The 16,526-nt window shown below is 39.9% G+C and overlaps 1 protein-coding gene across 1 annotated transcript in view; it reads right to left on the reverse strand.

Annotated features, from left to right (window-relative positions):
• The window catches only part of EZR (ezrin), a 37,546-nt gene that overhangs the window by 9,533 nt on the left and 11,487 nt on the right, over positions 1-16,526 (reverse strand). Inside the window, exons 2-6 of the mRNA XM_064649258.1 lie at positions 9,604-9,687; positions 5,066-5,161; positions 3,999-4,273; positions 3,073-3,156; positions 2,307-2,453 (exon numbers count right to left, since the gene is read on the reverse strand). Of these exons, the coding sequence (XP_064505328.1) occupies positions 2,307-2,453; positions 3,073-3,156; positions 3,999-4,273; positions 5,066-5,161; positions 9,604-9,687 (686 nt within the window). The remainder of the gene's footprint in view (positions 1-2,306; positions 2,454-3,072; positions 3,157-3,998; positions 4,274-5,065; positions 5,162-9,603; positions 9,688-16,526) is intronic.

The raw sequence follows: 16,526 nt of genomic DNA on the forward strand, positions 1-16,526 counted from the left end.
TAAAAGCTTCACTAATCATTTGACGTTTTTTCCTCTACCTTAATTTCTCCAGATTCTTGCATATAAAAAGCGTCTAGTTTTTCATAAGACCAGATATTTCTGAGCATTCCAGTACTTTACCCTTACACATCTGTCCAGCTCTGCAAGTTCTAATATTACAAGGACTTCTGCATTTGACTGTAATAAAGTCCTCTAATTTCCCCAACCAAATATTCCCATTTTTATGTTTAATATCACATCATTATTCTTCCATTTGCCTCTTATCAAGGGAGGGTATATTCTCTAGAGACAGTTGTTAATGATTAAGAATTGTGTTTTACATAAAAGATAATACCAACAAGCAATCTCCTAACCCCTCCAATGTAGGTGTCTCTGTCACAATTATTTCTTGCAAATGGTTTGAAGACATGTATTTAATGTTTAGCACTTAGAGAAATGTCTCATCACAGTGAACCATTCAAATTCTGTAAGAATCCTTCTTATGGAGCTCATTGGTTAAGGAAAAAAAGATGGCAATTTTGGAGGAATTTCATTCTTTGTCAAAGAGATGGAAAGCCATTACATAGCAAGATTTTGCTGGGTCCAACCATAAAAAACCCCTTACTTCATTTAAATTGAAACATCAAGAATAAAATCCATCCTCTTCAGAACTTTTCACTCCCTAACCTTTAACTCAACTGCAAAATTACGCAACAGTGTGAGTGTGTAACATTAAGTAAAGACTGTAAAGAAAATGATTCGATTAGACTAAGATTAACTAATTACTCCAGCCTCCATCACATTAGCTTTAGTGTTTCAATCCTATATAATCAGTAAGATGGACAACTAAAATAATTCACTTATTAGTAAGTTCTGTTGCCAATTCTCTTCTTTAATGAGAGGGAAAAAAAATAAAAGCTTGAATACACCTAGAAGTGGCACACTGACATACACTGCAGTATAGAGGCTCACACACCTACAGCACAGTCTCATTTTCCTCAGGCTGAACTTCAACAATGAAATCTCTTCTTTTTCACCTTTGTCCCCAGTCCCCAAATTTTGCACATACAAGCCAGAGGCACTCTACACATTACTATTTTTCTAGTCCCCATATCTGCTGAAAGACTTAATTACATAGTGGCAAGAGTTACAGGCAGAAATAAGCAGTTTATTCCAGCACTGTATTTGTTTTGCAAATGCTCTTGATAGCTCTTTACAGTCAATGGCTACACTCTGTCTGCTTCTCCAGCTTGAAAAACCTGTTTGTGTGACCATGGTTACATAGCAAGACTAGTCATTCAAGACTGAAGTATTACATGAGCGAAACTACTTTTCTTTCAAGTGACACTCCTTGTTTTCTGGGTGACAGCACATATTAACATTGCAGAAAAGACTGCCTCTCTTTTTGCCATGTTAACAGAAGCTCCAGCGAGTTCCAATTAATATTTGGGTTGCATTCAAAGATTTTTGGAGGCAAAGATGTAGAACAAGTGAAATCCCTTCTCTATTACAATGATAGTCTGTTACAGATTAGTGACATGAAACAAAGATTCGGAACATAAGAGATGGGGGATTTGAAAAAACAGTCTAGACAGCAATGCTACATCTGAAAAATAAGTATTTTAGCTCCCCTTCAATCCTTCAGTTGTGGAGTATTAGAAGAGACTAGCAGGCTTAGACACAGCTGTTCTCACCTTCCTCTTATGTTTATTTATAGATGTAGTCTATCATTTCCCACCTACTATCCAATTAATAATGGCTCTGCCTTTACCAGAAGGGCTGATTAAAACTATGCATACCGCAGCAAGACCTCATTTCATTCCTTGTTCACAGTAACTATATAGGTTAGCTCCTCCCTGGGTTCTGGGTGTTATCCAGCTTTGCTTTTGTGCCCACCCCATAATCTGTCTTTTCCAAAACCAGGCAGTTGTACACACATCTATCATTAACTTCAGGATATGCTGGCCTATCTAGGTTCTCATGTTGTATCCACTAATGGCAAACCTGGCGACCTGACTCAAGGAGAAGCCTGGTAAACTCCTCAGTTCAGGATTCAGTGCCACAGCTGTGCACAATTAAGCAGATGGCCTTGTAGCACTGACATTTCTCTTTATACGGCAGGTAGCATTAGCGGGTCAGGCCACAGAGGTCAGGAAAGCCATGAAAGCACAGATGATGTGAAAGCCCATTTCCTAGCTTCACCTACTGATCCAAAACTGGAACACAAGCATGTTCTTAACTTTGCCCTGATCCTGTAAATGAAAAATGTTTCTTGCCTCCCATACCAACCCTCTCTGGGAGATCAGAGGTAAAAACAAAAGCCTTACTTATCATCCTTTTCATAGATGTTGAGCCCCAAGGCATCAACCCCCAGCCAAAGGTCAGTTCCTTTCTTATTCTTGATTTCAAAGTAGTTGATTCCATACATCTCCAGGTCTTGGGCAATCTTCAGGTATTCCAGCATGGCATTCTCTCTGGTTCAGACAGCAAGGAGCGCAAATGTTGGTTTCTTATTTATTTGACTATGTCAAAGCAAAAAGCCCTCAGAAGAAAAAGGTAACTTTTCCTAAACCCCCACATCAAACACAGGAGTTAAAACTGAATGTTCACCATTTGGGATTCACTTTAGAAGTTAGGATATTACATGTATGAACACACATACACAGAACACTCCCCTTCACCAAACCCCAGTATTTCCAGACAGAAAATTATCAATGTTCATCTCTCTCAGCATTCATTCTTGTCTCATGGTACAATCAGTAGGAAAGGTATACCATCTGAACTTTCCCCATCTGTCAGTGCAAATGCTTCAATGACTAAGGTTTGACATACACCTTTACTTTTTTTCCCTGCTCAAAGTCATCACTGATACAATATACACAGGTCCTGGAAGTCACACTGTTCTCACCAGTACAAAATGTCCTATTGCATTTTACCATATAATTCAACAATGAACTAGAAAATACATACCAGAAGTTGGCCCAGACAGGCAACTCATAGAGTCTATTTCAAAACCATGGTGTAGAACTGCAAGCTTAAGGTAATCAACAAGCAACATAGTGACCAGCCCTAGGACCAAAACAAAACACTCACTTGAGCATGCCACTGTGTTCAGCATGCCACACCTGAATCCGTTCTTCCCACTGCTCTCTGGAGAGTTTATGCTGATCCATGACCCTATACAAGGAAACAGATATTAGCAAGGTTAGATGTTCTGCAATATCTATTGATGCTGATCTTTGCCACAGCCTTACTCTCACCCTGGTGGGAGTCTTATTGTAGCCAAAAAGAAGACCCTAACTCAGCCCAAAGATGTACTCGGTGAAGCAGAGCAATTTAGAATGAATCAAAACCCTCTGCAAAGCCTTTCTATTCACTGACCAGAGACATGAGAGGCATAAGCAAAACACTGCAAACAAGTCCCATACACGCTGTAGACACCGGTGGACTAAAGCAAAGAGAAAGTTAGTGCCATTCCTGGAATTAGACATTCCTGCAGCATTGTCAGGAAGCATAAACAGAAGCGATTGGTCTGATAACATCCACTGATCTTGTGTGGGTATGGACTGCATAGCCTCAAGACATGCTTTCTGCATATGAGATTTTAGGACTGTAAATTGGGATTAAGGGCACGCAACCCAACTTCAGGAATAACACATTCCTAATCTAATCCTATGCTTTTTTTCTTAAAGAGGAGATATTCATATGGACAGTTACCAGCATGGCAGCAATGTTTAGGAAATAAAAGCTGAATACCAAAGTATACTTCCTCTCTCTAACCAACCCAAGGAGAGGCAAAAACATACTCTGATATGACAGATAGAAATAAAATAAAGGAAAACCCAAATGTATACAATTCAATTAAAAAACACCCACCAAACATGCTTTCAATGAAACTCCTTGTATTTAACTAGAATTCAAATTAAAAAACAAACAAACCAACCAAAACCAAAACCCAACAACAAAAGCCCCATGAGAAAAAGAAAAAAAAGGGAGGCTGCATCAACCAACTTCTTCACCTTTGGGGGATCAGACGCTCTGAACTGAGGTATCCAGGCTTGTGCACCTCTTTGTTATAATCTCCAAATTTGGCCTGCACAGCATAGGAACCAAGAAGTACTGCTGTTTCAGGAGGACAGTAGATCTCATCGCTGAGAATCCCTTCCTTCACCTGCAGGAAGAAGAGCTTCTGCGTGATGTCTTGGATCAGCTCTTCAGATACATCCTCTGGGAAGAACTTGGCACGGAATTTGAATTGGAGAGGATTCTCCTTTCTAATTTCCTGAGCAGAAACCTGAGGACAGAGGTGACACCACAACTGAGCAGAGTTGTAAACAACAGAATAGATTGCTTTTACACAGAAAAACGTATTTGCCTTCAGAGGAGCTTGACTGGCAGCTCATTACTGGAATTTCTTAATTCTGGCTGCTCATTGGTATGAGAACATGGGGGGGCTGTATTATGTTTTTCAACTATGTCAGAAAAATTCTGTTTGTACAACAAGTCTTGGTCACTGGAGAATGATTTACTGTGCTCTATCAGATGGCAAACCCATCCAGTACTGTATGTGTTTGACAAAGAACAGCCCCCTAACATTAAAACATGTGTCACTGACTGCTTCACCAAGAAAAAGTTTATACTCTCATAAGAGCTGAAAGTCCACAAACAGAAGCACATCAGAGGTGTCAGCACTCTGCTACAACTGCCCAACCTTGAAGTGACTCGTCTTTCCAATTAGTGCAACAACTGATCCTGCACAAGCAGGGCCTAAAGCCATCATTAGCCAAGATGTTTCTTCAGTCACAAAAAGCATAGCTACTTCTACTCAACAAAATACAGTCTTGAGCTGCTGCTGCATATCTGAAAAACACTTTCTACAATTCACGCAGAGTGAAAGGGCAAACTTCCACCATGCCAAACAATTCCCATGGATATCACAAAGTTATGTCGAAAAAATAATCCTAGAGTTATGAAAATTAAGGAAGAATCAACAACAGGTACAAGGTTTATAAAGTTGCAGCCAATAACACATCAGGAATCACATAGGCTTTAACCTTTGCTCAGCAATTAACCCACAGTCTGTTACCTTTTTATCAAGCTTCAGCCAAGTCTGGAATCCTTTGTTGTCCACATACTGAAGACCAAAGTACCACACCTCTCGCAAACCTATGGTTTTAACCACCTGCAACGGAAAGGTAAAAAAAAAAAAAAAGTTATTGTAGATAACACTTCACTTGAGGTCCAGGTATCCTTTCAAGTCCCACATCACCTGTGACGAGTGCAGGCAACAGGCTAAACCTACTCATCCGGCATCTCTTAATTTCACCTTGTAGACAAAGATATACAGCTGCCACAGTAGATGACAGCAATGGCATAGGTAAGCTACTTATCCCACCCGGTTTCTAGAAGAGGATGATTCTGGGGAAACCAGGTGAGACAAACAGCACATCCTGAAACATCCAGAAACACCATCCATTGACTGGATGGCATGCTTACTAGTGAAAACAGTGCTGTTTGGACATGTTACTTTTCCTCAGTGGAGGTTATAGCCTAGCAAGCCCCTGACCTCCTCCTACTCTCGACAGCTTGTTCTTATAGACAAGTGGCTGCCTGCCAGCTCATCTATCTGTAAAGCTGTGCTCTAGTCAGAGTTGAAATCTGGAAAGATATATCAGGATCATTCCTTGTTGTTATTTGCAGAGTAGCCCCACAAAGAGTGATGTAGAAATCATAGGGAGTTGAACCGACTGGAAGGCAAGAACTTTCTAAAACCACTTTGCAAGTTAGGAAAGTGTGACAGACTTGAGAGCGTGTGCTTCAACAAGTCTAAGATCTCAACCAAGGATCTGTTTCACCCACCACATTTAGAGTGTTGCTGGAGACACTATGGTTTGAGAGCAGACTTGAAAGAAACGGTGTTGTGGTAGTTAAGACTAACTAGTTTATGTTAAAAAAACAAGCAGAAAGACAACAAAACCCACCAATCCAAAGAAACAAAAAACCCCAATTTCCACAACTTTTTAAAAAGAGCTGGGGTCTGAAAATACTTCAGCTTTTACTTGACTAAAATTCATTTTCCCTCCTCCCTCCAAGTGGCTTATTTCCTCACAGAAGAGACAAGTTTTCTGACAGCTAGATGTATTTGTATGAAGTCTAGCAGAAAAGCAGGGGTATGTTAAGCATAGTACTTCCTGTTGCACAAAAGAGTGTTGCAACTTTGTTAAAATGAAGAGTTGCGTAAATGAAGCATTTTTCAGGTCATAGTCTCTGAATGTCTGTTACAAGAGAAAAACTACACTTTTTCTATAAATCGAGCTAGAAAGCTTGCAGAAGTTATGACCGCTCAAGTTCTTCCCGAAACCTAAAGGCAAGAATGGAGAAAGTATTAAGCTAAACTTCACAGTTTGAGTTCCAATACAAAGAACAAAGAGTTTTTCATACTGTATTCTGGAAAATGCTCTGTAAACTTCATCCATAGCAAAAAAAGGAAGAAATAAGAACCAAGGCATTATATTCAAGATGGGAGACACCACCTCCACTTCCTCAAACACATGAAGCAGCAAATCTCAAGTCTGACTATTCCACTCAGTAATGCACTGACTTCCAGAAAATGCCAGTGGCACACTCTCCTCCATTAGAATTTCTTTTACTCATGGTCAAGAAAGCACATAACTATGTGGGAGGTTCTCCAGCCAGCTGCAGAGTCCACTGTGTTGTTTCTTGGGACACCTCAGTCCTCACTGCAGGATAAACTCTGCACAGGTCTGGCTTGAGTGGAGCTGAACTCAATATTCACAGGTTTCCACTATTTTCCCGCTCCTATGAAAAGGAACTATAATCCCTCTTACATGCAGGATACAGTTATGCTAGCAAAGCCTGAAAAACAAGGATACTGCCAGAGTAGTTTTGCTAGCTGACAGCTAGGCCAAGAAATCATCTTGTAGTTTTTAAAAATAGCCTGCTTCAACACCCCCACAGTAGTTCTGCAGTTCAAGTTGGGCCACTCCCCATACCTGTGAAAACCTGTTGCCTCCACAGGCTTAATCTGAGTGTAAACTCCACCAGAGATAAGGGCCTAATAAAAGGCTGGTACAGCAGAAGTGAAGAGAGGATGCCAGAAGAGTTGCAGCTAAAGATATGGTATTCACCTTTACTGGTTTTGTGCTGCACACTTTTACCTTAATCTCTCTTGATATGCAGAAGTGCACCACAACAAGATGTGAAATATGGATAAGAATTTTCAGTCACAGGCTTTAAAAACAAGTCATTGGATGTAAGGATGAAATCTCCATGAGGTGATAGTCTATCTCAACAGTGCTGCAACAAGCAATCTTCAGAAATCCTGAAGTACCTAGACAGCAAGCTAAAATAGAAGTACCTTGAATTTGAAACATCTCGCCTTTTTCCATGTTCTCAGGAATTTTAACTTCTCAGCTGAAGGTCTAGAAAGTATTTTCTCTTCTGCCAGAGATATGACCCTAACTCTTAACAGATATAAACATTAATTAATATATATGAGGGGGAAAAGTCCTTCTTGAATACTTGTCACAAGGAACATAGAACATACTTACAGTCTAATCTAAGGCATTGCTTTTAAAAACCTGTCATTTAGTCACTTGGATTTTTGTACCCTCAGAGATGAGATCTGAGCTCTCTGGTTTGGATTAACATGAAAGGGACTGGGGGAAGAAGTTACCATGATGCAAGAGTGATCAGCAGGGAATGGAATCATAAAATGGACTGAGTGGGAAGGGACCTTAAAAATCACCTAGTTCCACCCTCTTGCCGTGGAAAGGGACACCTTCCACTAGACCAGGTTGCTCAGAGCCCCATCCAACCTGGCCTTGAACACTTGCAGGGATGGGGCATCTATAACTTCTCTGGGCAACCAATGCCAGTGCCTCACCACCCTCACAGTAAAAAATTTCTTCCTAATATCTAATCTAAACCTACTCTCTTTCAGTTTAAATCATTCCCCCTTGTGCTGTCACTAAATGCCCTTGCAAAGTGTCTCTCCAACTCTCTGGTAGGCTCCCTCCAGGTACTAGAAGGTCAATTAAGTCACACTGAAGCCTTCTCTTCTCCAGACTGAATAATTCCAAATCCTCTAGCCTTTCCTCATAGGAAAGGCTCCATCTCTCTAATCATCTTGGCCCTTCTCTGGTAGGTCAGATGCCAAACACTGGTTCCATAAAAATGCAGGTTTCATATGTTCAGCAGATTTCCAGTCAATGAATAGTTGATGTTTAGCCCACAACAGTAGCAATCAAGAGGCATTAAAGTTAGATTTAATGCTAAACTCTGTTTTGTACTGTGAAGATCTGCAGTGATTAGAACTTGATTTCCTCCTTTCACTCCTTTCAAGAACCCACTAGAAGCATTTTTTTGTTTGTTTGTTTGTTATGAGTTTTGAATTTTGTTGGTGTTTTTTGGGGGGCTTTTTTTTCTTAGTTGGGTTTGTGGGCTGTTTGTTTGCTTTGTGGCTTTTTTAGGTTTTCTTTTTAAGTACTTCTTAATGCACAATTGCCTTAAGGCCTAGCAAGTTCTAGTTAACTCACTGAAACAAGAAATTGTACCAACAAAACCTTAGGACCAACCAATGGACATTGTTTAGCCAGTACTGCCTACTTGAGTTAAAGCTCAACCACCCTTTGCTATCAAGGCTAGCGGATACAGGGGGAGAAGTACAAAGGAGCTGCTGTAACAGCTTGTAAACAGCTTAAAATATGTAATTGAAGTTTGCATAAATCAGTTCTTAGTTTTCAGGTCTACAGCAGAAATGGCTAGAAGCAAGTATTTTCTTTTTTTTTTTTTTTAATTCAGAGCACTACGTAAAATTTTTCTGCTGAATCTAGGCCTTGCTTCAGCTTTAGAACAACAAGCTACTTAAGACAATAATAAAGTTTTACAAAGTGCACATTGTTGCCTTTATCTGATCTTTGTAGGTCCATCTTTAAACTTGTTAATGCAGTAGCAGGAAGAATAACAGCAAGGGGAGGAGACTCTTGGCCACTCATGCCCTCCACTCTCCTGGGAATTCCTGAAGGCAGACTGTGCAAATCTGTGCTCTGTCCTGCTGCACAGGGGCTTCTTATAAGGCATGTTGCCTACAAAGGCTGCATGGAGGTCACAAACTCTTCTGTTTTTTCAGCAGTGTGACAAACTCAAACACCTGTGGCAAGTGGCTACCTCCAACCCAGCTTCTGAATTAATGTAGCCATGCCAACACCTTCTTCAGCCATCTGATGATCTGATTCTAAAGACTTCCACGCACAAAGGCAACATTTCAACCTTAGAATTGAAGAACAGTGTAAGAACTAAGCTGTATTTCAAAGCAAGAAGTGCATTTTTACATGCTACCTATATTGTCCAAACATTTTAGATCCCTTGTGACATTTCATCACCCAACATGGAAGACAGTTTTCACTGGAGTATAACATACCTCCGAGGGTTTTTGCTTTTTTCTTTTACTGTGGTGGAGTTTAGAGATCTCAGTTCAGACCGAGGGCCTTTGATTAGGAGGTAGAGTGAAAATAGATTTGGAATCCAGTCTTAAGTAAACACTATAGTCTGAAACGTACTCCAAACTTAAACAGTAAGAGCCCACACCGAAACTTCACTGACCTGGTCAAACAGCTGTTTGCCTGTAGTGTTTGGCTGAATGGCAAACTCCAGCTCTGCATCCATAGTAACAACTCGAACATTGATCTAAGGAGAAAAACAAAAAGCATTGTTATTTCTAGGTGTTAACAGAGTACTTTGTGTACAGTAGTCTCCATGCTTAGATGCACTACCCTCACATCTATAATATACACACTTAAGCCTCAATTAGAATTATGTTATCACACCAGCAAACTTAATTGGGGCACTCATTTTGCCATCTTATCCAGATTGCTCTGCAGGTTTTTCTACTCAATACAGGATTGGACTGATCTTCTGGTTAAACAAGAGGGCATTTTAGACTTGACCCTTTCCAGGCCTAAACCCTCTTGGACTAAGAGCTACTCTGAGTGCATAGTATAGCTGCCTCCAGGCCATCCCTTGGATTACGAAAGGCCCTAATGACTAAATTAAATTTAAGACTTATAATTTAACTTCCATTTATATTAGAGATGGAATTAATCTGAGGTTTTAAAGGCAAAAGGCTGCAGATTATTCTTACAAAGCAATCAGCATTAACCTGATAACCATTCATTCTTTCCCTCATAAAAATCTACTCAGCACATAAACCCAGCAGTAACAGGTACTAAATGATACTAAAGGGCAAGAGTTCACTAAGCTCTTGCTGTCAGTGAAGAAACAACATAACCAGATTTACTGCAACAGCAGTAGACTGCAAGGCAGAGGCTACTACTGAATGCAGAAGGCAAGAGTGTTTAATGACTAGAAAAAGTCTATTAGCAGTTAATCAGGAGGCAAAAGCAGCAACTAAGCTTGCAGGGAATAGCATAAGGACAAGTAAAATGGCAAATCAGGAAAGGATTATCTCCAACTGTCTTGACTACAGTAGGCTATATTGATTGCAATATTATACTACTACTCAAAAAACAAACAACCCCCCCCCGCAAAACAAACCAAAAAAACCCAAACTTGGATGATTGTGTAGTATAGTTCTACTAACACCTGGATTTGTAGCTTAGTATTTTAAAGGAAAGAAGAAAAAGTGGACATGTAAACACAAGGTGGACAACAGGTAAGCTACAGGCAGATGACATTTCATTTCAATTTCCCAACATTTTGTAAACGTCACCTTACAGAAAGCCAGAGCTAGGAGATCAGGAGAGGCTGCTTCATCTGAAGAAATGAGAGGTAAGAGGCAGGAGAGGAATAGAATCACTCACACTACAAAGCTTTGACCTTCAGCAGTTCCCAGCCACTTAATTATGCATATTTAAACTCTAGGATAAATGTCAGGTGAAACAATGTCACATTTAATACAGAACTGTGAATAAAACAAGTTGCCTAAGCTAGTTTTAGTCAAACACATCAGAAAATTTTGCACTCCTTTTTCAGCAAGATGCTATACGTCTAACCAACCTTTTTCCGTTTAGTGGTAGACCTGTCAATGTTAGGTTTATGGCTGAACTTGATGATCTTAGACAACTTTTCCAAACTAAATGATTTTATGAAGGCATCAAGTATCTTCTAGCCTTTATAGAGTTGTTTCCTCCTCCTGTTCTCTCTCAGATGACAGAGGACCCTCTTACAGAAAGATGACTGAAGGCAGTTTCCAAGTCATGGAACCCCAGAATTGAACCAGAAAAGATGACTTAGTGCCCTTTCTCTTTCAAGCTATATTTTTAGAGCAGTGTCCCTTAAATTAGAAATTAAAAAAAATAATTCTCTAAATGCAATATCAAAGAACAAGCAAGATGGGAAAGGGAGTTCTTGGAAAACCTCACTGTAGCATTTGTGATCCATAATGGAACATGAAATTACGTTTAAGGTTTTCTTCCTGTGCGTTAAGAACCAAGGGGTTCCCAAGCAGTGTTTCCAGTGTAGGAAAGGAGAGGGAGTTCAGATATCAAATTCTCTGGAACAGCAAGGCTGCAATTCAAAGATGTGACCTTAAAAAACACCTGTTGCTTAATCCCTCTCAACAATAAATCCCTAATCATATTCTAATCCCTTTCTACCCACTTCAAGACAACATATGCTTGCAATCTCCAGTCTTGTACTGTGCAAATTATTTGTACTTCTGGATGAAACACCACAGTGGATGTAAAATAAGTATCACTTTATAAGCTGAAGAACTTAAAAGGGTATGCTTCCTACTTACCAGAAAACCTGCAAGATGCTGGCTGAGCACAGAATTCCAGGTGGTACTAGTATGTGTCTTTTCCTCTATCTCTCCTCTGTAGTTATCTGGTAGTAAAAAAAATTAACCTCCCTAGTCTAGGGGAATATCTTGTATTACTGCAACCCTAAAAGACTCATCTGGATACACATCCCTTCCTGAAGGATTAGCTACACAGTGAGCTATTTAGTGCTAAAGCCATTTCGCTGCTACATATTTTAAGAATTATTTTAGTATTAAGACCCAAAATTGTAGTAATCTGCTTTTCCACTTCAATCATGTAAAGCCAGAAGGATGCAGGAACATGACTACTTGGTTATCCAAAAAGCTTTCAAGGACACTTGGGATATGTGGTAAAGATTAACTTCTCTGTTCTTAAAGGACTGCATAACCAGCAGGACAAAGAGGAATTCCATGGTATGCTCTCAGACAAACTGTTAGCCACATGACAGGCAGAGCAAGAAGAGACAGGGCCTCAAGTATCCATCCCTTCAATGAGTTGATGACTGCCTGGGAAAATCCTTTGAGTCTCCTTCCTGCCATATTAAGTTCTCTTGCTTCTCATCTCCAAACCTTAGCCTTAATTTCAAGAAGAACATAATGGCTTTAACAGGGTTTCTGAATGGATGACCTACAACCACTCCACACAACCTTTTAGCCACAGAAGCTGGTAGTAAAGCAGGCAAACAGAGCCTAACCCACTCGAAACCCTGGTTTAGACGGTCTGAAGAAACTGTGATGCCTGTTACACTGAGAGATGATCAGTTTGGAATTCATTCGGCTCAGACCACATGAAACTTCCCATGGCTCCAAGACGATTAAATCAACACCCAAGGTGCTAACCAGTTCAAGGTATGGTTGGGGAGGAAAACAGGGAACAACTCAACCTAATTTCCATGACCAACAAAAAGAGCAAGACACAGTTAAGACAACTTTCACAAGTGAAGTCCTGCTTAACCTGCGTAGGCAAGGCAGATCATTTGTTAAGATCCCTACCAAATCCTGGCAGTAACCCAGGAAAAAGTTGAAGCCATAATCAAAATAAAAACAGTTTCTAATTTTTTAAAAGCGTAAGTGTGAAGGGGAGAGAAGAGCACATGGCTGTTACATATGAAATAAGGGTTTATATTAAAAACTATGTCCATTTAAGCACATAGTATGCTAAAAATCTTAGTAAGATGTAACTTTCTTCTCGATAGGCCAGTGTCATAACACTTTATAATTCTGGAAGTTGAAACTGGATGATCTTTAAGGTCCCTTCCAACTTTAACCATTCTATGATTTTATGATTAACCTTTTATGTCCAAGACTAACATAATTAAAATGACAAATGGGGCCTTAAAAGGTTTGCTTGTGCATACAAAAACACTACAGAACATCAGTTTTTCCTCTTCCCCTGTGTTATGATGCATAAAATTGGTAACGAATTGGATCCAGAGGGGAAAAAGCATGCTGTTGAAGAGGCAATGTCATTTGCATTAAAATGAAAAACTCTCCATAAATAGTAAGACTCAACAGAAGCCGCAAAACTTAGAACACTAAAGACTGAACACCAGTTCCATGACTTCGGACTGTTTGGGATAGACTGTAACATGTTAGCTACACTACCAGCTGGAACAAGAGAACAGAAGTAAGATGAAAGAACTAGAGGGTACTACAAAATGTATTTTAAATGATCATAATACTAAGGAAAGTTCTTGTATCAGAAGTTACAGTAGTTAGAACAGAACCTTCTGTGCTTTAGGAATGCCCTTAAGTCATGCATTTGTTCTTACTTTTTTTGTTGTTGCTAAGACAACATCTCTTCTAATACTAAGTCAGTAGACCAATCTATGGGACAGGGTACCCTTTCAGAGTCCATGCACATTACTAGAGTATCTAACTTGGAAAATTAAAGTGCCATCTGAAAAAAAATTCAGAAAACACTGTCTCTTAAGAAGGCAACACACCGCCAACCAGCCGAGTGGCAACATCTTTGTGGAAGATCCAAGACCTAGACAGGAACCCAAGATGATGTTGCCTCTTCAATCTCTTCCTCTCACAAACACCCAATTTCCAGGTGTGTTGGACACCACGCATGCACATTTTTTTCCTAATGTCTGACTCCTGAGCTCGTTGGTTCAGAATCTGTCTCTGGTTGCAGGCAGTATGGTATTTTTGAAGTTAACCATCCCTCTCCTAATATTGCAGCTCCACTGAAAAACATCCTACACTGAAGGGGAAAGGGAAGGCAGAACACAAAAAAAACTCCACAGCTCTCACACACACCAAGCCATCGTGAATATTTCGCACCCTAATGCATGTAATGTAATAACCCTTAAGTTCACTTGCATACTAAAATAGTTCAGTGAAACCATGAAGTTGTGTGAGTCATTTAAAAGAACATACCATTGATTTTCAGTGAATACATAAGATAAAGGGCAGTAAATACCAACTTTTACCCTTATACACAGGATAAACCGGTCCTTAACTATGTTGCTTATTATCATTAGGCAGTTCTAAATGCCTCAGACAATTCTCAAGAATGTTTTCTTCCTCTTTCCAAGGAGGGATAAAGACCAGTCTCTTAAATAGTAGGCTTACAAGTGCAAATGCTAGTGACATATCTTTCCAAGTGGTGGCAATTAGCAGTATCACAGTGGAGCACACTAGGTAGACGTGCCTTCTTTCTTCAGTCACTGGACATCTGGAAATTCCAGGCAAGTTGCTAGCTACAAGTAAGCAGATCAACCACATTTTAAGTGTTGTACCTGCACAGCACGTACTATGAGAAACAGCACGCAGGGCTGTTAAGCTTTCTTACACATACACAAACAGAGTATATGCATATGGATGCACTTGTGCTTCGGGAATACGGAAGTCTCAACAAATAAGAGAAAGCAGTGTTATTAATGATAGTATTAAGAAAGCAGTAGTATTAAGCTTGCATCCTCACTTCTGCAGGTCTACTCTTCTGCCACACAAGCAAAAACTATTATTGGAATAAATAACAGACAAGCTTCTTGGCCCAGACCGCAATGCATCTGCATGGACAAAGTAATCTCATTTTGACCTTAGCAACCAGAGCTGTTCAGAGAAGCGCATAGCGATTAAGTATCTGGTAATAGGAAAAACAACTTCATGTAGCAGCATCAGAAGGGCACTGAAACTGCTCTCTATTCTTCCACATTCCATTCAGTAGTGTTCATTGGTTCCAGGTCCAACAGCAAAACATATTAATGGAGTAACTGTAGTCCCAGCTCCTGGAAACTATTTTCAGAAAATTTTCACCTTTGTATAGGGAAAAAATTCCTAAAGGCTCCAGAGTTCAGAGCTGACCTGCTAACACTTCAGTGTCTGCATTCTTGTCCTCCACAGGTTACTTAAATCAACAGATTCAAGTCAACAGTTCAGACACTGCAGAGAGGAGAAGACAACTCTGAGAGGGTAACTAGCATGAACTGCAGAAATATTAGTTCAATTTATTATATTGTTCTTTAGTACTTATGAACACCAACATGTCAAGAACACACTTGGAACCAATTCTGTTTCTTCTCTGACAGAGAAATCTGCCTAATGGATCAAGCATCACCTAGTAACATATTTGATACTGTATGCCTAGTCTATGTCATATGGGACCACAAATCTGAGCCATGTGAAATTACAACCAAACAAGTTGTGCATCTACATTCTCCACAGCTTCATTCGAAACAGAAAACAGTGTAAAGCAAATGATCAATTCTATTCTATTCAGTGCTGCAGGATTGCCAAAGCACAACTTCCCTCCTAGTTGGGCTCAGCACCTTCATCTTGCTGGAACTACTGCAGGGACATGTATTCGGACCTTCTCATGTCGGGCCAAGGTCTTGAAAATGGGATGTGAGTGTGGTGGGATTGAGGGAGTAAGAAAACGAAGTTAAGTATTCTCACAGTCCCTGGAAGACAGAGAGCACTTACACATTCACAAACAGCACCTAGTTAAAAACAAATAAGAAACTCTTTTGGAGTACAGGGCTGGAATTCAAAGATCTTGGTAGGTCTGAAAAATAGTTACAGGTGTTACCCTTGGAGAGGTGAGAATGGACTAGAGGAGGAGATGAACAAAGTACAAGCTTGCAAACAATAGCTCCATAGCAGGACTGTAGACAAGGATGTGGTCTATCATAATCCCCAGAAAAATACCACATTTCCTGGTGTGATGCTATTACACAGAAGGGAAAATTACATTCTTGAATGTATTTGTCACCGGAAGCATTACAAAAGGTGACTATTCTGTTCTGCTTGCCTGATGACTTGCTAGTTGGAATGTTGTCACCCAAATTTGAATGCTTCTTTTGGAAGGGGGCAAGTTAACCAAGGAAAGTCTGCACTAATCTGCAGGTCAGGTGTTTCTGGGTTGGTTGTGGGTTGAGGTTTCTCATGTTTGGGGTTTTTGTTTGTTTGTTTGTGGGGGTTTTGTTCGTTTCAAACCGATTTGATTTTTTAAGCATGTCACTGATCTCTTCCAAATGGGACCTGTCTAAAGCAAGATGTGTTTATAGACAAGACAGTAACTTTTAAGCCCACATGGACAAAAACGGGGAAAAAATCCAAAAAAACCTAAAACCCATCAAAGAACCCCAGCCTCTTATTGCAAACTTGGTAACACGAGGAGAAACAATAATTGCTAGAGTGGTAAGATATTAGGATACTATATAACCACCTCCATGAAGCCTTCAGACAACACAGGTTCAAGTCCTCTCTGGTGCTAGATTTTTATGATTTAAAGGAA

The sequence above is a fragment of the Pseudopipra pipra genome, chromosome 3 (genome assembly GCF_036250125.1).
Source record: "Pseudopipra pipra isolate bDixPip1 chromosome 3, bDixPip1.hap1, whole genome shotgun sequence".
NCBI lineage: Eukaryota > Metazoa > Chordata > Aves > Passeriformes > Pipridae > Pseudopipra > Pseudopipra pipra.